Source organism: Neophocaena asiaeorientalis, unplaced genomic scaffold, assembly GCF_003031525.2.
Source record: "Neophocaena asiaeorientalis asiaeorientalis breed wild unplaced genomic scaffold, Neophocaena_asiaeorientalis_V1.1 scaffold427, whole genome shotgun sequence".
Classification (NCBI taxonomy): Eukaryota; Metazoa; Chordata; class Mammalia; order Artiodactyla; family Phocoenidae; genus Neophocaena; species Neophocaena asiaeorientalis.
This window is the reverse complement of record NW_020172280.1, coordinates 3686434-3701927: the sequence shown is the minus strand read 5'-3', so window position 1 is coordinate 3701927 and position 15494 is coordinate 3686434. Positions and strand designations below refer to the sequence as shown.

Genomic DNA, 15494 nt, shown 5'->3' with positions numbered 1-15494 from the left:
CTGACTATCTACGAAGACTTCTCTAAACAGAATCCCTCTCTAGCAGGAAAAGTAATGTGTTAAGAAAAGAGGAGCCCAGTTTCACTAATGAAAAAGCTTAATACACGATTCCAGGAAGATCAGCATTAACAGTAAATCTGAAAATAAACTGCACTAATGCCAGAAGGATACACCTCTCCCTGCTTTAGGTTCCTACACTGTGTTACTCCATATACAAGGTGCTACCCCACCCCAAATGAGCCAGGCCAGATATGTGGTGCTTTAAGAGACACTTAAAAACGGAAATTCCAATGATAACTTTAAAAGTCAAGTAAGGATGGAGCCAACATAAATTTATTCTAAAAGTCTCCTAATCAAAACCAGAAAATGACAGTGATAGCTTTCAATTACCAAAGCCCCCCCCAGCCCCGCCCCCCGCCAATCCCTTTCTGATTATCCAAGAACCTCTATGTTTAAGTCAATTCATCCTTTGGTTCAAAAAAAGAAAGAGATCGCGACTGGGGTTTGTTTTTCATTTACTAAGGTGAAGACAGGGAGCCCATCTGTTCCCTCCTCTAATCAAAGGAAGCTAACTAATGCTATCGTTCAACACGCATCCAACAAACATCAATTCCCGTGCCTCTCAGCACATCTTGGCTTGGAGTGATTTGGGGACCAAGGCTACAGCATAGCAGGCGCCTACCTACTGCTGAGATACGTTACCGTGTTTAATTCGAAGAACCACCTGGGTTGTTGGTTACTGCAAGGCTGCCTACCTGGGCTGGTCCAACTCAAAGCCTGCACAGCTCCCAGACCACTGCAGGTCTCTGCAGGCCCAGGACAGGCAGGGTGGGGTGTCAGGTGCACCCTACTCTCACTACAGGTGACTGCTTAAATAACTACAATAATGCATCAATCCTGACGATGGATTCTGCAAGACAGAAGAAAACTGGAGTGGGACCTGTATTTTTGTCCCAACAAACACGTGTGCCCCTTCAAAATATCAACTAACCTTCTTATCTCAAACGTGCTGTACAGAAAAGTTAGTAAATAAACCCTGCCCCCTTCCAGCCCTCTGGTCAAGTCAGTTAGAGAAAGTACTGAAGTACACCAGGCCTTCCAGAAACAGCCTGCTACAGAGCACACTGACCACGTCATGTGTCAAGGCTCAGCCTCTGCGAAGAAGCTCCCGGCATGGAGCGCTGGCCCTCCCTGCTCTGCAGCACCCAACATGCTCATCGCGTGATTAATGTGGCTCCAACACATCCAGCTACCGGGCTGACTGCGCCCCCGGCACTGGGCCTGTCTCTCCGTGTTACCTTGCCCAAGAAGCTGGCTCCCAACACCCTCCGTCAGGAAGTTACAAGAGCTTCTCCACGAAATCTAGAGCCTAGCAAGAGTGAAAGAGTCTACAAAAGGAAAAACTCAAATGTTCCTGTCAGCTCACTGTAGGGTGCCCCAACTTCCCTAGACACCCCCTAGTGTCCCACAGACATCACATCTTCCATGGTACTCAACACACAGCATTTGAAATGATCTGCTTCTTTCCTTCTTCCCTCTGGAACGGAGATTTCCTGCAGCTCAAAATGAGGCTTAGTCGACCATATCTTAGATCCACCCAGTACCTGGCAAACAACTCGAATCTTGATGAAGAAATCAGCATTCCTGGACTCTGCTTCCCTGAAGGTCCCACTCCTCTGAGGGTTAGAAAGGTATCGCTTGGCCCAGCCCTGAGAATCCTCAGACCTCTCCCAAAATTTTGAAAACAGAACTCTTCCATCCGTCTCCAACACCAGCACTCCATGGGGGCTCTGCACCACTCCACTCAAGGTGGGTAGAAACCATTTACTGAGTTCTGAAATAATCTGGGGGCTTTATCTCCTGGCAAAGTTCACCCAAGCCCCTCTGTGTGTCAGTTTTCTCATCTACAAAATGGGAATGATGTTCAAAGACCTATCCCAAAGGGTCTGCTGTGAGAATCAAATGGACTAATACACGTAAACAATTTAGAATCTGGCTGGCACACCAGAAGTGGCACATAAACATTTGTCGAAGCCACCCTGCAAAGGGGTAATTCTTTTGGAAGGCTGTCTTTCTCATGGAGAGTTAAGAGGAAAAGTTGAGTTAAGCAGCAGAAAAAGGTTCTCCAAGGAGATGAAGTGTCAGTCCACACGATCCTGAAATCTCAGAATTTTCTCTCTCCCGATTTCTAATCAAAGGCCTAGATATAAGACTGCGCCAGAAAAAAACACGTCACTCCTTAAACCATCTAATAACTCAGAGGATCAATCAGGGATAAGTCTCCCACCCAGGTGTCACCTGCCATAAGATCAAGAGGCCATGAGGAATGGACACACAATAGTTTACACATGTTTGTATGCTACCCAGGGACCCAGCATCACTCCAAGAGTTTAGAAAATCTCATAGACACCAAGGCCCTGGAAAACTGTCTTCCTGTCCCAGGAACAATGGCCTCACGGACTGTATGAGAGTCCTGGTCCCGGGGATACACCTATGAACAGTGCCGGGCCAGAGGCACTGAAGTCAGGAGGGGGTCTCAGGAGGCTAAAGCCACGTGCCATGTCCACAGGTTCGAGAAAAAGAAGGGGAAAGGAGAGAGAAGCGGCAGGAAGGCTCTCCAAGGAGGGAAGTGCCTTGAGAAAGCAGGTAAGGAGACTCCGTGCAAGGACAGGGAACCTGGAAAAGGACAGGAGCACCACGCAGTGCAAGCAGCAGCCCGCAAGCCCTGAACACTGCCCTCCACACCTGACCTCCCCCGGCCTCGCCACCACGGCCCTAAGGAAAAGCAGGCCAGTGAGAGTCAGCGGGACTGGGGATGAGAGGTGACGCCCTTCTGCCAGCTCCTGCCTCCCACGTACCCAACCCAGGACAACACGCAGGGGCTCAGCCCAGGGTGAAGTCAAGCACACAGAGCACCCCTCAGCCCTACTTATGCTGGTTTGGGCGGTAACAGTGCACCTCTGCTAAAGCTAGAAGCACAGGGTAGAGGGGAGAAAGAAAACATTCCAAAGGGAAGGGAACCTGCAGTCCGTCCTGCCATTTAGGCCAAACAAATCTACACACATTCCACACAGGGAACCCCAAATCATCAGCCCAGGTCTGGGCAATCACGAAGCAACCTCAATCCCCACCCAGTTCCAGATTCTTCCAAGCTCCACCCTCTGCGTCCTCCGCCCCACCTCCCAAAGCACCACCTAGACCTGGGCTTTCCTTCCTCTGATCCTCTGATCCGTGACTGGGCTGTGCTTTTAGTCCTCCATAAAGGGCGTTGCTCGTGCATTTTCACGTGCACAGTCAAGAGGGCGTAACGTGTGAGAAGGACCACACAGATGGACTCCACAAGATGCTTTGTTAAATGAGGAAAAGGGTCTGCTTCTTGGAAACCAAAGCAATGCAAAACATTGTCTTGAAACCCCCAATTCATGCCACACAGGTAACAATCTTCCACACAGTCAAAATTCCAAGACAGGAAGAGGAAACGGGGAATCCCATAAACCAACCACCCATAAAAAATGTCATGTGCAAAACCAGTCAGACATCATGCTGATTAGAGTGGCTTCCATGGTTCCGCAGACACCATGGCCAGGCTCCATGTCACCATGAGGGACGGGACGCGGGAGGGTTCTCTTGAACAGACTGCCAGTGTCTTGGGTTACCGAGGGGACAGAACTCATGAGCAGGATCTGAGAGGTGTGAACAAAGCCCAGGGGATGCTGCTGCTGGAGAAGAATCTATCTAACCATAACCGTGGGTGATGACACTGAGAAGCCCTGGCACAATCAGAAAGGCTCTCCCAGCTCTCTGCTAGCCAACTGGAGTCACGTGACTTTCAGATTCACCTTGGTGGCCACTTAATCTGGGAAAACACTTAAGATCAGGGTTAAGGTGTGTAGAGCTGAGAGATGCAAACTCCCCTCCCAAACTTGAACAGCAGGGAAGGTGAAAGAGACCCACCCATGAGCAGGAACCTGAGGTGAGCCAACAAGAGTGAAAAGTGAAGTGAAAGAAAAGCACATTTTTCCAGAGGGATGTAGGAACAACCCACTATAATCACTAAGTCATCACGATCTATCTGGAACGGTCACTTGAAATAAAATAGTCAGTTAGGTCCTCAGAGTTCTCACATCCAGAATGACTTGTGCAGGAAAGCATGATCTCTAACCTCTAATACTGGAAGGCTCCAGAAATGATTTCAAAAGCAAAGTGTGTTTTACTCAAAAGAAACTAAAGATTCACCTGTCTTCTATCTACTGCTTGGTTTACAATGAACAAAAAAATTTCACTTATTACATTAAAGAAGGAATACAAGCACCAGCAGAGAAGAGACCATTTATAGGCTATATAATCTGAGGGGCCGCAAGAGTTGTCCAGTGCATGGAGGTGCTCAGCTGAGGGGGCGAGAGGCACAGTGAACCAGCCACGGGGGTTCAGCTCGCCAAGCCGGGCACTGCTGACCCAAAGGAGCACCCTTCTGGAATTTGTCCTGAAGGTACCTGAAAAAATAAGACCTACATCCGATACTCCTGATGGAAAGTGACATAGTGGAAAAGTTCCAGGAATTAGAGATATGAAGAGCTGGGTTCAAATCGTGACTTTGCTATTTACACGAAACATGCCACTGGTGAAGTATTTTGAACATTTGTCGACTCAGCTATAAAACAGGGTAATAAAACCTTCCAGGTATTTCATAAGGATTAAAGTAAGAAAGATTTATTAGCACGATATGTTATATTCACTAAGGGACAGTTCTTTTAGAGACAGAGCTTCTGGAGCTTCAAAGAGTATGAAGGATGGATTTCTACTAGCAACATGCTCTCTTGTGGAGGGAGATTTTCTATTTATAAGTCAGCTGCTTCTTTATTTTGAAATTTTCTATTTCATTGCATTGGGGCCTTACTTAGGCAATTCACTTTTTTCTTTTTTGATGACTAATTAAACGTGAGGTTATGACCATGACTAAGATAAAGTGCAAACATAGTAGCTACATTTCCCATGTCGTGTTTCTATCTCATTCTCTTTCTCTCAGTCAACATTCAAAGAACAGATAGGACTTCCGCTTCTGGCTGAGACAGAGTAACAGGGACAGGATTCCCCTGCTGCCTGGAAAAACTAAAAATCCACACAAGACAATGGACATCACACAACAAAGCACCACAGTCCCTGGGAAACAAATGACTGCCCAGATTACGACCTTGAGAGAAATCCAGAGGAATCCCCGAGTTGAGGAGAAGGAATTGAGAGTTTGGGGAGGAAAAGAATGTATAGAGCAGAGTACTAGAGAGGCAAGAGCCACACAGAAAAGTCTGGAATCTGCTGAGGACCCTCCTCAAGTACTCGCTGAGCACACGTGTGTGAGGGAAGTACCCAAGGAAAAGTACCACAAGAAAGAATTACAGGGAACACTCCCCAAACCCCACACAGGGCTGGGAATCATGCTTTGTCAAAATGGTACACATAACTCACAGGGCACTGAGTAAAGCACTTATATGGGTTCTACCTGAATAGTTGGGAAAACCTACCCCTACACCAAACACTGCTCTCTGGCCCTACCTAACAAAGCTTAAAAGGTTCAATGTTCTCTAGTAACCTAATCACACCCTAGAGCAATGCTTGAGAAGAGGCAGAGAAATACAAACATACCCAGAACCCAACAAAAGAAAACTTACGATGCCTGGCATCCAATAAGAAATTACCAGGCAAGCAAAATAGGAGGAAGATATGACCTACAATGAGTGCAGGGACATCAATCAATCCAAAATGACCCATACGTGATACACATGATAGGTTAGTAGACAAATACACTAATAACATCTATTATAATTCCATTCCATATGTTCGAGAAGGTAGAACAAAGACTAAGCTATGTTAGGGGGAGACACTAAAGATTATAAAAAGACCAAAATCTAGAGACGTCTAGAGACTAAAGACAACAATGTCTGAGGCGAAAATTATATGTCTGCAGATATTAGGTAGAAACTATCTACAATGAAACAGAGAAAAAAAAAGACTGGAATAAAATGAACAGAGTATTCATGAGCTGTGGAACAACTTGGAACACCCTGATGTACGTGCACCTGAAATCCCTACAGGGCAGGGGGAGGAACGCATGCAAAATATACCTGCAGAAATAACGGTTCTAATCTTTCCCAAATGAAATCTACAAAACTGAGAAGCTCTATGAAGCCCAAACACAAGAATCCTATATGAAAGCATATTGTATGATAGATTTTTTAAAACTTTAGAAGCAGATGTCTTGCCAGATACACCGCAAGGAGACGGTGGAGCAGTACCTTTAACAACCTCCACAGGGGAGTGGAGGAGGAGGAACTATTAACCCACAATTCTATACCCAGCAAAAATATCTTCCAAAACTGAATGTGAATTTCTCACAACTGCATGTGATTCTACAACCCTAATAATAAGAAGATTCTTTTTTAATCAGGGTGAAATAAAGACCTTATCAGATATAAAAAACCTAAAAGAGTCATCCAACACCAGCAGAAATTGGAAATGCTAAAGTCCTACAAGCAAAATCAAAAGGAAAATGATACCAGAAAGCCACATAGATCTAAAGGAAGGAATGAAGAGCACCAGAAGTGACAGCTGTGTGGGTAAATTAAAAGAGCAGATGGGCTAGACACAGCTAGGTTTACATTTTTTACATTTATGTAGCTCTACAGTTATTTTCTGTGGTTATTAAAGGTGCCACATAATATTCAGTTCATCAGTTTTGCACCTTTTTTACTTCCTGTAGGTAGAGAGTATGTTTCAGTCAAGATAGCTCTGAATTCAATAGTGCATTTAACATTAAACTATCCTACAAATGCATTTTGTTACACAGATATGTAAAACTATTTAGGCTTGTAAAATTCTAATTCCTAAGGATGGTCACGTTGAATAACTCCAATTTCTAACACTGCGTGCTGCCCAGTAAGACTCCTATGCATTTGAAGGGCCTGTCTTCTTTCCAAACTTGGAGGTAGCAAACTACTGCATGTCAACACAGCACCTCGGAACAGAAATAATAAGGAAAACAGTAATATTTGACAATTCAGCTGTAAAAGGGATGCCTATTAAAAGCCTGGGAGAATTCTCATCATCTCAACATGTATTCATATCCAAAACCTGAACCACACCAAGTCCTCACCCCTAACACTCCACATTCAAAATCCAACCTTCTAGAGCAGGGCTGACTGTCTGAACTCCATCAAGTCTTACACTCCCAAAGGCTTAAATAACTAAAATACAGCAGCTCCTTGTTTAATAAAAAGAAAACACTTACATCCCTACAGAGGCACAGTCCACACTATTTTTTTTTTTTTTTACTAGTTCAGTAGACACTCGTGGAGTTTGTTTTTTAAAGTGTGTCAGGGATCTTACTATTAAGTACCAGCGAAATAGGGGCCACCCCCCAAGGGCTTAGGTGTGACTTACATGTGAATAGCCCAGATAGCATCTTCACAAACTACAACCTCACCCCACTCACACCTGCTCCTTGCAAGCAAATACCTGGTCACAGCAAGCTTTGTGGAAGAATTCACACTCCACACCATTAGGGTCCTTCCCGTGACTCAGTAAACTTCAAAAAAAAGAGGGACACAGGCCCACACTTTTCCATCTGCCCCATGGATGGTGGTGAGGGCGGCGCCATGGAGAAAAGATATAAATCACAATTTGCAGAAATCAAAATCACATTTGAGAAGTCTTCAATGAATGTGCATGTCCCCATGTAGCAATTCATGTGTCATACACGCTGATGACAGCTAACAGTAATATCTCACACGGAGTCCTCATTATATACCTGGGAGCTCCTCATGAATCAATTTGCCTAGGACACAAAACCCCCCATGAGGTGGTTACTACTGTCACAGACATTTTACAGGTGAGAAAACCGAGGCCCAGTGATGTTACAGAACGTGCCCAAGAGCACATAACAGACAGCTGAGCCAGAAGAGGCCACCACGGTCTGGCTCCAGCCCATACTCTTAACCACAAGGTGCCCATGACACGTCCCTGAGAACTACCACCCATCCAAAGATAAAATAAGTACATACGACACTTAATTCTGCTAGATATCTGAGTGGCCATGTCCAGTGACCCCTGAAGGACCATGCATTTTGGATCTCCCATGCACTTACACCTGAAAGTATACCATTTCACCAACTTCTTTGTACACCTTCTTTCCACCAGCCAAACACATAATCCCTTATCCTGATCATAACCATCATTCCCAAGTTTCTCACAGTCTATCCACACATGACTGACAAAACTGGTCCATTCTGGTTTCTAAAAATCCTCAGATACTTCTTGCAGGAAACAAATTTTACAATAACCGAGTATCATGGGATGAGCAATATAAGGGGGGGAGGGTAAGGAGCTAGGCATGGCATGATTAAAGGCGGAAAACCTCTACAATGTTTCCATTCTAAACAGTAAGAACTAATTAATGTATGATTTTTAAAATTATTTATTAAACTCACCTACCACAGGGATCAAAAGAAAAAGAAAACCAACGCCTAGGAACTCCCACTAGCGCTGAGTCCTTCAGATCTTCAATGGCTGGGCTGCCCTGTCCGTCAAACAGGCAAAGAGCTTCTAGAGAGGTTGGCTTTTCCTTTTACTAAGAGTGACTTTAGATGATGACCTTTTAATGACTAGGTAAAGAAATACCTTTTATTTTTGCCTCAATCAAGAAAAATAAATCCTATGGAACTCTGGATTCTACTGCTTCCTATATACCAAAAAGATCCCCAACTTAAGTAAAACCAATGGCAGCAAGTACATAGGACCAAACATAGCTTAGGGGGTTTCCGGTAGAAAAACAACACAGTGTAAACACATGGGATGTTTTGACTAAAGACTTAAGAAATGTGTTACAAGCATCAATCAGAAAATGGAATTGCTTCAACTTGCAGGCTGGAAATTCAGGGCAAGGTCTAAACTGAGGTTGGCATAGTCTCCACATCAGATTTCAATTTTTCTTAAGGAAGTCAAACACATAAATTCCCTTTCTTTCCCTCCTCCACCAAGACAAAGGCATATTAACTGGTGATCCTAAAAACATGCACCTAGAAAGAGCAATTAACTGTACAAAAATAGCTAGCAATTCGTAACATTCTAAAGAGAGAGGGAAAGGGGGGGAGAGAGGGGGAGAGAGAGAGAGAGAGAGAGAGAGAAAGGGAGGAAGGGAGGGAGGGAGGGAGGGGGAGGGGGAGGAGAGGGAGAGGGTGAGAGAGAGGGAGAGGGTGAGAGAGAGGGAGAGGGTGAGAGAGAGAGAGCATTTTCCAAAACAAATACATAAATCATGACTGGAATTTTAGGACTCAGTGTTCTCACATAGAAAGTCTAAATGCCAAAAGAGAATGCAAGTGGTGCATCATAAAACATGCTCTTCTCGTGCATATTTATGGGAATTTCAGACGCTAGATAAAGAGTAAGATCTAGTCAACAATCAGTTCAATGTCGCTTCAGCGACATTTCAAAATCACCACTTTAGGTAGTTACTCTGGGCTTGGCTTGGAATCAGCAGAGACAGCACACTCGTCTGCTTCTTAGAAAAGGTACGTTACATGTAACATGAAGGAAGGTTGAGCACTGAAGTCTGACAGTAACTGACAAAGCTCCGGGAATTCAGATTCCAGTTCATACCCTTACAAGGCAGGGCTCATACCATAGAATTTATACTAAACGTTTATGCTAAATACCAACAAGGAATCAAAATAAGCCAAAAATTATTAAAAGTTATTATTTTCTATTTGCTATGTACCCTGCAACACTTCAAGACATTTATGCCCTAACTACACTACCCATCCGTTAACTACGGATGGGTAGTGTAGCCCCTTTCTGCAACGCAGGCCACCCCAGAGCAGCCCTAAATCTAGCCTAACCTGTCAAAACCTTAATCTACACTATATGTCCCTGATAGTAGACTGTGATCGTAACTCCCCAAAATGCTGTCATGAATCCATAATTCAGTAAAACAAGGCACTTGGCACACTAATAATTAAAGCAGATTAGCAATGCATTAAGTTTTCCCTAAGTTCCCCTAAACAAAGTTTCTCTTTTTCACTGCCCTGGAGAATTAAAGTTAATTGACTGATTTGCACACAGCTGCCACACAGGACCACAGTCCCGTGCAAAGAGGAAGCCGCCGGCAGCACTGCCATCTGAGAAAGGCGCTAGGAGCCAGGGACAAAGGGCTCCCCACACCCACCCCAAGAGAATGAAGCCTAATGGCCTTTGTCATCATACCCCCATGCTGACCGACCTCACCAGAGGTGAGGGTGATGGATGGCCATGTAGCTGAAGGATGGGTACTGTCATTTCCAACCACAATCACAGACTTTTCTTCCCTTAAAAACAGATGAAAGATGATGCATGACCCCCCACCCATATTTGGAAACATGGAGAGTATTATTACACATTCCAGTATGTTTACTAATGTGGTTTTTCTTACGCACCCTTTAACTCTCCCTCTTGTGACGGTGCACTTTTCAAACTGGGGCAGAGTGAATGTTTGTCACAGAGCATCTGAAACATTAAAGGCTTACACTGAGACACTCAGCCAAATGTTTTTAAATAGAGTAACATACAAAGTCCAGTACACTGGCAGAGATACTTCTTACATACGCGTGCTAATGGTACTAACAAATCCAATGACACCTTCTAAGACACAGTGCCGAGCGTTAAGGGAAAAAGAGGATGGAAGTTAATACAGACTCTATGCCACGGGTATTCTAACTGAAGACACTGCGTGACAGAGGAAAATAAAGGCTTGGAGCTATGCATCTCAAATTTCAGATCTAAAGTACAGTTCTGTTAAGGATTTTAAGTATCCACACATGGCCACCCTTCTCCCTTCCTCTTAATTTGCCACCATATTCAGTTCTTCATTAGATATACACAACTAGATGGTTTCTGAAAAGTAACTGTAATTCTGTATATAGAAAGGGCAAACAACGAAGTCCAGACCAGGAGTTATTTTTTTCCCCCTTTCCCAAACCTCTCCAAAAAACAGATTCTAAGAAAACGTAATTAATCTTGTCATCCAGGAAAACACTGAGTATGAGAGCAGAAAAGGAATGAAATGAAATATAAACTCTAAGGGGGGTGGCGGTCCGCGCAGACAACACAAGGCGTGAAATAAGGCTGATAACTAACAAAGGGTTTTTAAAACACCCAATTAAAAGCATTATTATATAATGTCACTGTCTGACCATGAAGCCACAACTCTTATCAAACTACCATAGCCAACTTCCTGACCAAGCTATCTGAAGCTTATTTAGGAAAGTCATTTAAAAAAATTAAAAACCTGCTGGTAAATTAATTTTAAGAACCGATTTCACACCTACTAACTTGGTTAACACCAAGTGGATTCTGCTTTCCTGACAAGGGGAAAAATTTTTCAGAAACACCACATTTAATTCTTCAAATTTTTAGAAACATCTCTTTAGAAATGGCGAAATACCATCTAATATACTCAAGAATACAACTGATGAAAATCAATTAAAATGAACAGCAAAGACAGGAATTACAAGTTGGCCACTCTTTGGCCAATTTTTATGGCAGGGAAGTGTTTTCTTCTGGTCCACAGCATTTTTTTGCTTTATTCATCTCTAATAATAATTAGTGGACAATATTTAGAAACCAGGATATCTGATACAAAAATCCAGAATTCTGGCTCCTCTATGAAAAAATCAGGAGATTGGGTGAGTGGGCCCAAGTTTGTTCCCACACGGACAAAACTGGCACCTAGTGTGAAGTCCCTGGTTTAAGGCACCAATATTTTCAGCCTTGGGTACTAACCTTTTCCTCGACGGCCCTTCTTCAAAATCTGAAGAACTAACATCGTTGCTAGTTGAGGACACTTGGGATGCATCGTCCTTCTCATTCTCTGACTGTTCTGATGCTGGTCCTAATCCCTTAGACTGGCCATTACCAAGGAGCCCTACAGGTGAAAAAAGGGGACAAACACTTCAATACATGACATCAGGAAGCAGCACTTTACCACAGTTAACCCTACACAGTGGCTGATGAGGGCAGACAAGAATCTGGATAGAAGAGAATTAGAAGGTACATATCCCTTGTGAATGGAGGGGGAAAAGTCCCACCTCAACCTACTTTAGACCTTACACGAGAGTGAAATGCCTACCAAAGAAATAACTCCAACAGTAAGAAAGTCAAGCAGAAATGTGTAATCGTAATAATGCACTGTGGCATTCTTTCTGAAGTGCATCAACATCTTTCAGGGCTGGGGAGTGGAAAGGAAGAAACAAACTTCACGTATTACCGATTCAAACTAGTTACCCTTCCAGGGCTAAATATTTACTCTAGAAACACTGAAATCCTTTTTGGAATTGCCTTCAGGAACCAGTACCTGCCACCCAAGAAAAAGCATCAATCATTACCTTGTGGCCATGTATCAGTCCTTAACTAGAGGTCTGACTGTACAACTTGCTCTTCATAGCAATCCACTGTATCAGAGTCACTGTATTGGAATCTGATTGTCTCAGAGGATAAGGATTCTCCACGACTCCATACACGGTACCATGCGGAAGAGGGAGTCTGGTGGCCCCAGGATGAGCCACTAGTAACCCAGACTGGGAAAAGGGCTATGCCAAGTGACATGGAAGCTGCTGAGCCACCAGCCAACGGGTCACAGCTGAATAAAAGCCTGGTCTTCTAGCATTCAGATGTCCTTGCATCTAGGGTTCTGGATACAATTTAGGTTCTACCAACGGGGGGCTTGTACCTACACAAGTGTCCACAGCCACCGGCCCCCAGTTCCACTGTCTAGTCACCAGCCTCTAGGCATCAGCAGAAATGCTAGCAAGTGTCTGCATTTTCACAGCCACGGTGTTTGGCTTTTAAGTGAAGCCAAAAGGGCAGGGTGGCCCCTTGATTTTTGTTCTCCCAACCCTTCCAGCAAGTTTGTAAGCACTTACGTCCCTGTATTAAATCCCTTCTTGGTTGAAGCACTTAAAGAGCGGTTCCTATTAGTTGCAGTAAACACTATATAGAACACAATATTCTACATATTGGGTAAGATTTTCTGGAAGAACACAGTATACTGCAACAAAACCCTGGGACTTAGCCCGTTTACGCATGCATTTCCCCAGACTTAGCCTGTTTACGCATGCATTTCCCCAGTTATCTATTTTTACATCATTTCAGGGTATGAGTAATAACATAACGCTGGAAATCTAATACAATGCAGTAAATAAAATCCCATGGCTGTCACTCAGACTTGTGGCTTTGGGAGTCATGACTACAATATGGAAGTGAAAACACTAGGCAACTTCCCAGAGAAACAGAAAATGTGGGGAGTTTGCACTGTGAGGCAAACAGGAGACATAATTGCAGGGAAATCTATGAGTCTAAGGGTTGAAGTGTGGCCAACGTTTCAAAGATGAGAGCAGTGCTATCCATTACGGTAACCGCTAGTCACAGGAGCTACTGAGGACTTGAAATATGGCTATGTGAGTAAGAAGATGAACTATTATTTTTATTTAACCTTATTTAAAACTGACTATAACTAACACTTCTTTAATAATTTGATATTAATTCTTGAAATATTCCGGATGTATTATTAGGTTACGTCAAATACATTTAAATTAGTCTTACCTGCTTCTTTAAAATTTTTTAATGCAGCTCTAGAAAACTAACACTACATATGTGGTTGAAATAACATCTCTATTGACCAGCACTAAATTAGAGCACTGCAGCAATGTCATGGGCGGTGGGGAGCAGGGGGAGATGACCACGCAGCAGCCCACCAAACAGTAGGAAGATACAGACCATACTTATAAACGCAGATTAGGAAACTAGCCCAGGGACATAATATAAGTCACGTGTAAAAAACAGGCACTAATGGATGAATTACCACACTTGAAAAGGATGGTAAATTCAAAATAAAAATTCTGGTTATGGAACCATATATAAAATTAATTTTTAAGGGGGATTATCTCTAAAATAAAAGTGTACTCTTGGTTGAAATCAAATTTTTCTATAGTATGTAAGGACTTAAAGGATAATAAAGCAAGAAAGGAGGAAGGAAATATAACTTCATTTTTTAACACCCACCATATGCCAGGGCACTGGGGATACAGGCAAAATCCAACAAAGTCTAAATTTTAGTAGTGAGAGGAGATGCTCCTGTATGTATCAGTTAGCAGTATGTACAAAGAAGAAACCTTGCACTTGCAGGGCAAGCAACAGGGGAGGGCAGTGAATATGAATCACTGGAGCCAGCAAGCAAACCTGCAACAGCAAAACCAGGAGAGCAAAGCTGGTATGTGCAATACACCTAAAAAACAAAAACCAAAACAGTGGTGGTGCTGGTGACAGTGAAGGAGGAAGAAGAGGTAGTTGTCTGAAGCTGTGTTTGGAACAAGGAGGAAACAGAAGTGCCAGCAGGCACTGCTCAGTGAACCTGAGGAAGAAGCACTTGCTGTCCCCTCTGGTACGCACATAACAAGATCTCAAGCATCTCCTGAGGGAGCAAGCAGCTCGTGAGTGAATGAGTAAGTAAGTGAAGGAATGAGTTAGCAGAGAAAAGTTCAGCTATTCAATGACAGCTATACCCTGGTCCTTCTGACAAAAAGAACCTCTGTAGACTGTAAAGAGTAGTGACCCTCAAACTTACACCCTGGGCATAACCCCAGTGTGTCCTCTTCTAACAAATTTCCAGATGATGCTGGTTCTGCTTTGGCTGGTCTAGGGGCCACACCTTGAGATCCACTATTGCAGGGGGAAGCAAGATTCAAGCCAGTAAGAGATCTAATTGCCCTAAGACACTATAAAGCTCTGGGCAAGTGTGCACTAGATCTCAGGAAACCAATTATGTTTGTACAAGCTATCATAATACAACTCACGTTAAGGCACCCAAATCCAAAGTTCACTCACAGTAAGGCGCCCAAAACCAAAGTTCTGCTGGGGCATTCTTCCACCTTGGATCATTAATTTTGTGACAGGAAATAAGGCTGCTTAAAACTTATCACAAAGCTATCAGACCCTGCTAACGACAAATAACAGTTAAAAAGTAACGCATGATGGGAAAAAAGCGTTCATATCTAAGAGGCATCAGTCTAGAACAAGGATATAATGTTTCTTTTCTCCCCCCCAAAAAAAAAAAATCAACTGCCCAAGCACAAATTCAGGGAAACTGGATTATCAAGTTTTACATGAAAAGGGGGAATTTTAATTGACTGTATGTGAGCTCAATGTCAGGCAAAAGGATGCGAATGCTCTGAAACACTAAGGCATGACTGAGCTCCAGTAAAAGGAATCGAAGTGCTGAGTCCACAGTCCCAAGCCCTCATCAGACTAATATCTTCAAAGAACACCAAAGATGCCTCCATGCCAAGGATTAACAATGTCTGTTACCTGAACTACGAGACAGATGGGCTGTCATTCACTTTCCAGATCAGGAAAAAGGGGCCCACACAGAGGGACTGCTTGCCTGTTCTGTGAACTAGAAAACCTCAGCTGTTTCC

General features: G+C 43.5%; 1 protein-coding gene across 4 annotated transcripts in view; it reads right to left on the bottom strand.

The window, feature by feature from the left end:
- The window catches only part of JARID2 (jumonji and AT-rich interaction domain containing 2), a 242643-nt gene that overhangs the window by 84500 nt on the left and 142649 nt on the right, over positions 1-15494 (bottom strand). For all 4 annotated transcript variants that reach the window (XR_003005824.1, XM_024764233.1, XM_024764213.1 and 1 more), the window contains exon 3: positions 11806-11947. Coding sequence is in view for 3 of the 4 variants with exons in the window: in XM_024764233.1 (XP_024620001.1) it covers positions 11806-11947 (142 nt within the window). In the remaining variant the exon portion in view is untranslated. The remainder of the gene's footprint in view (positions 1-11805; positions 11948-15494) is intronic.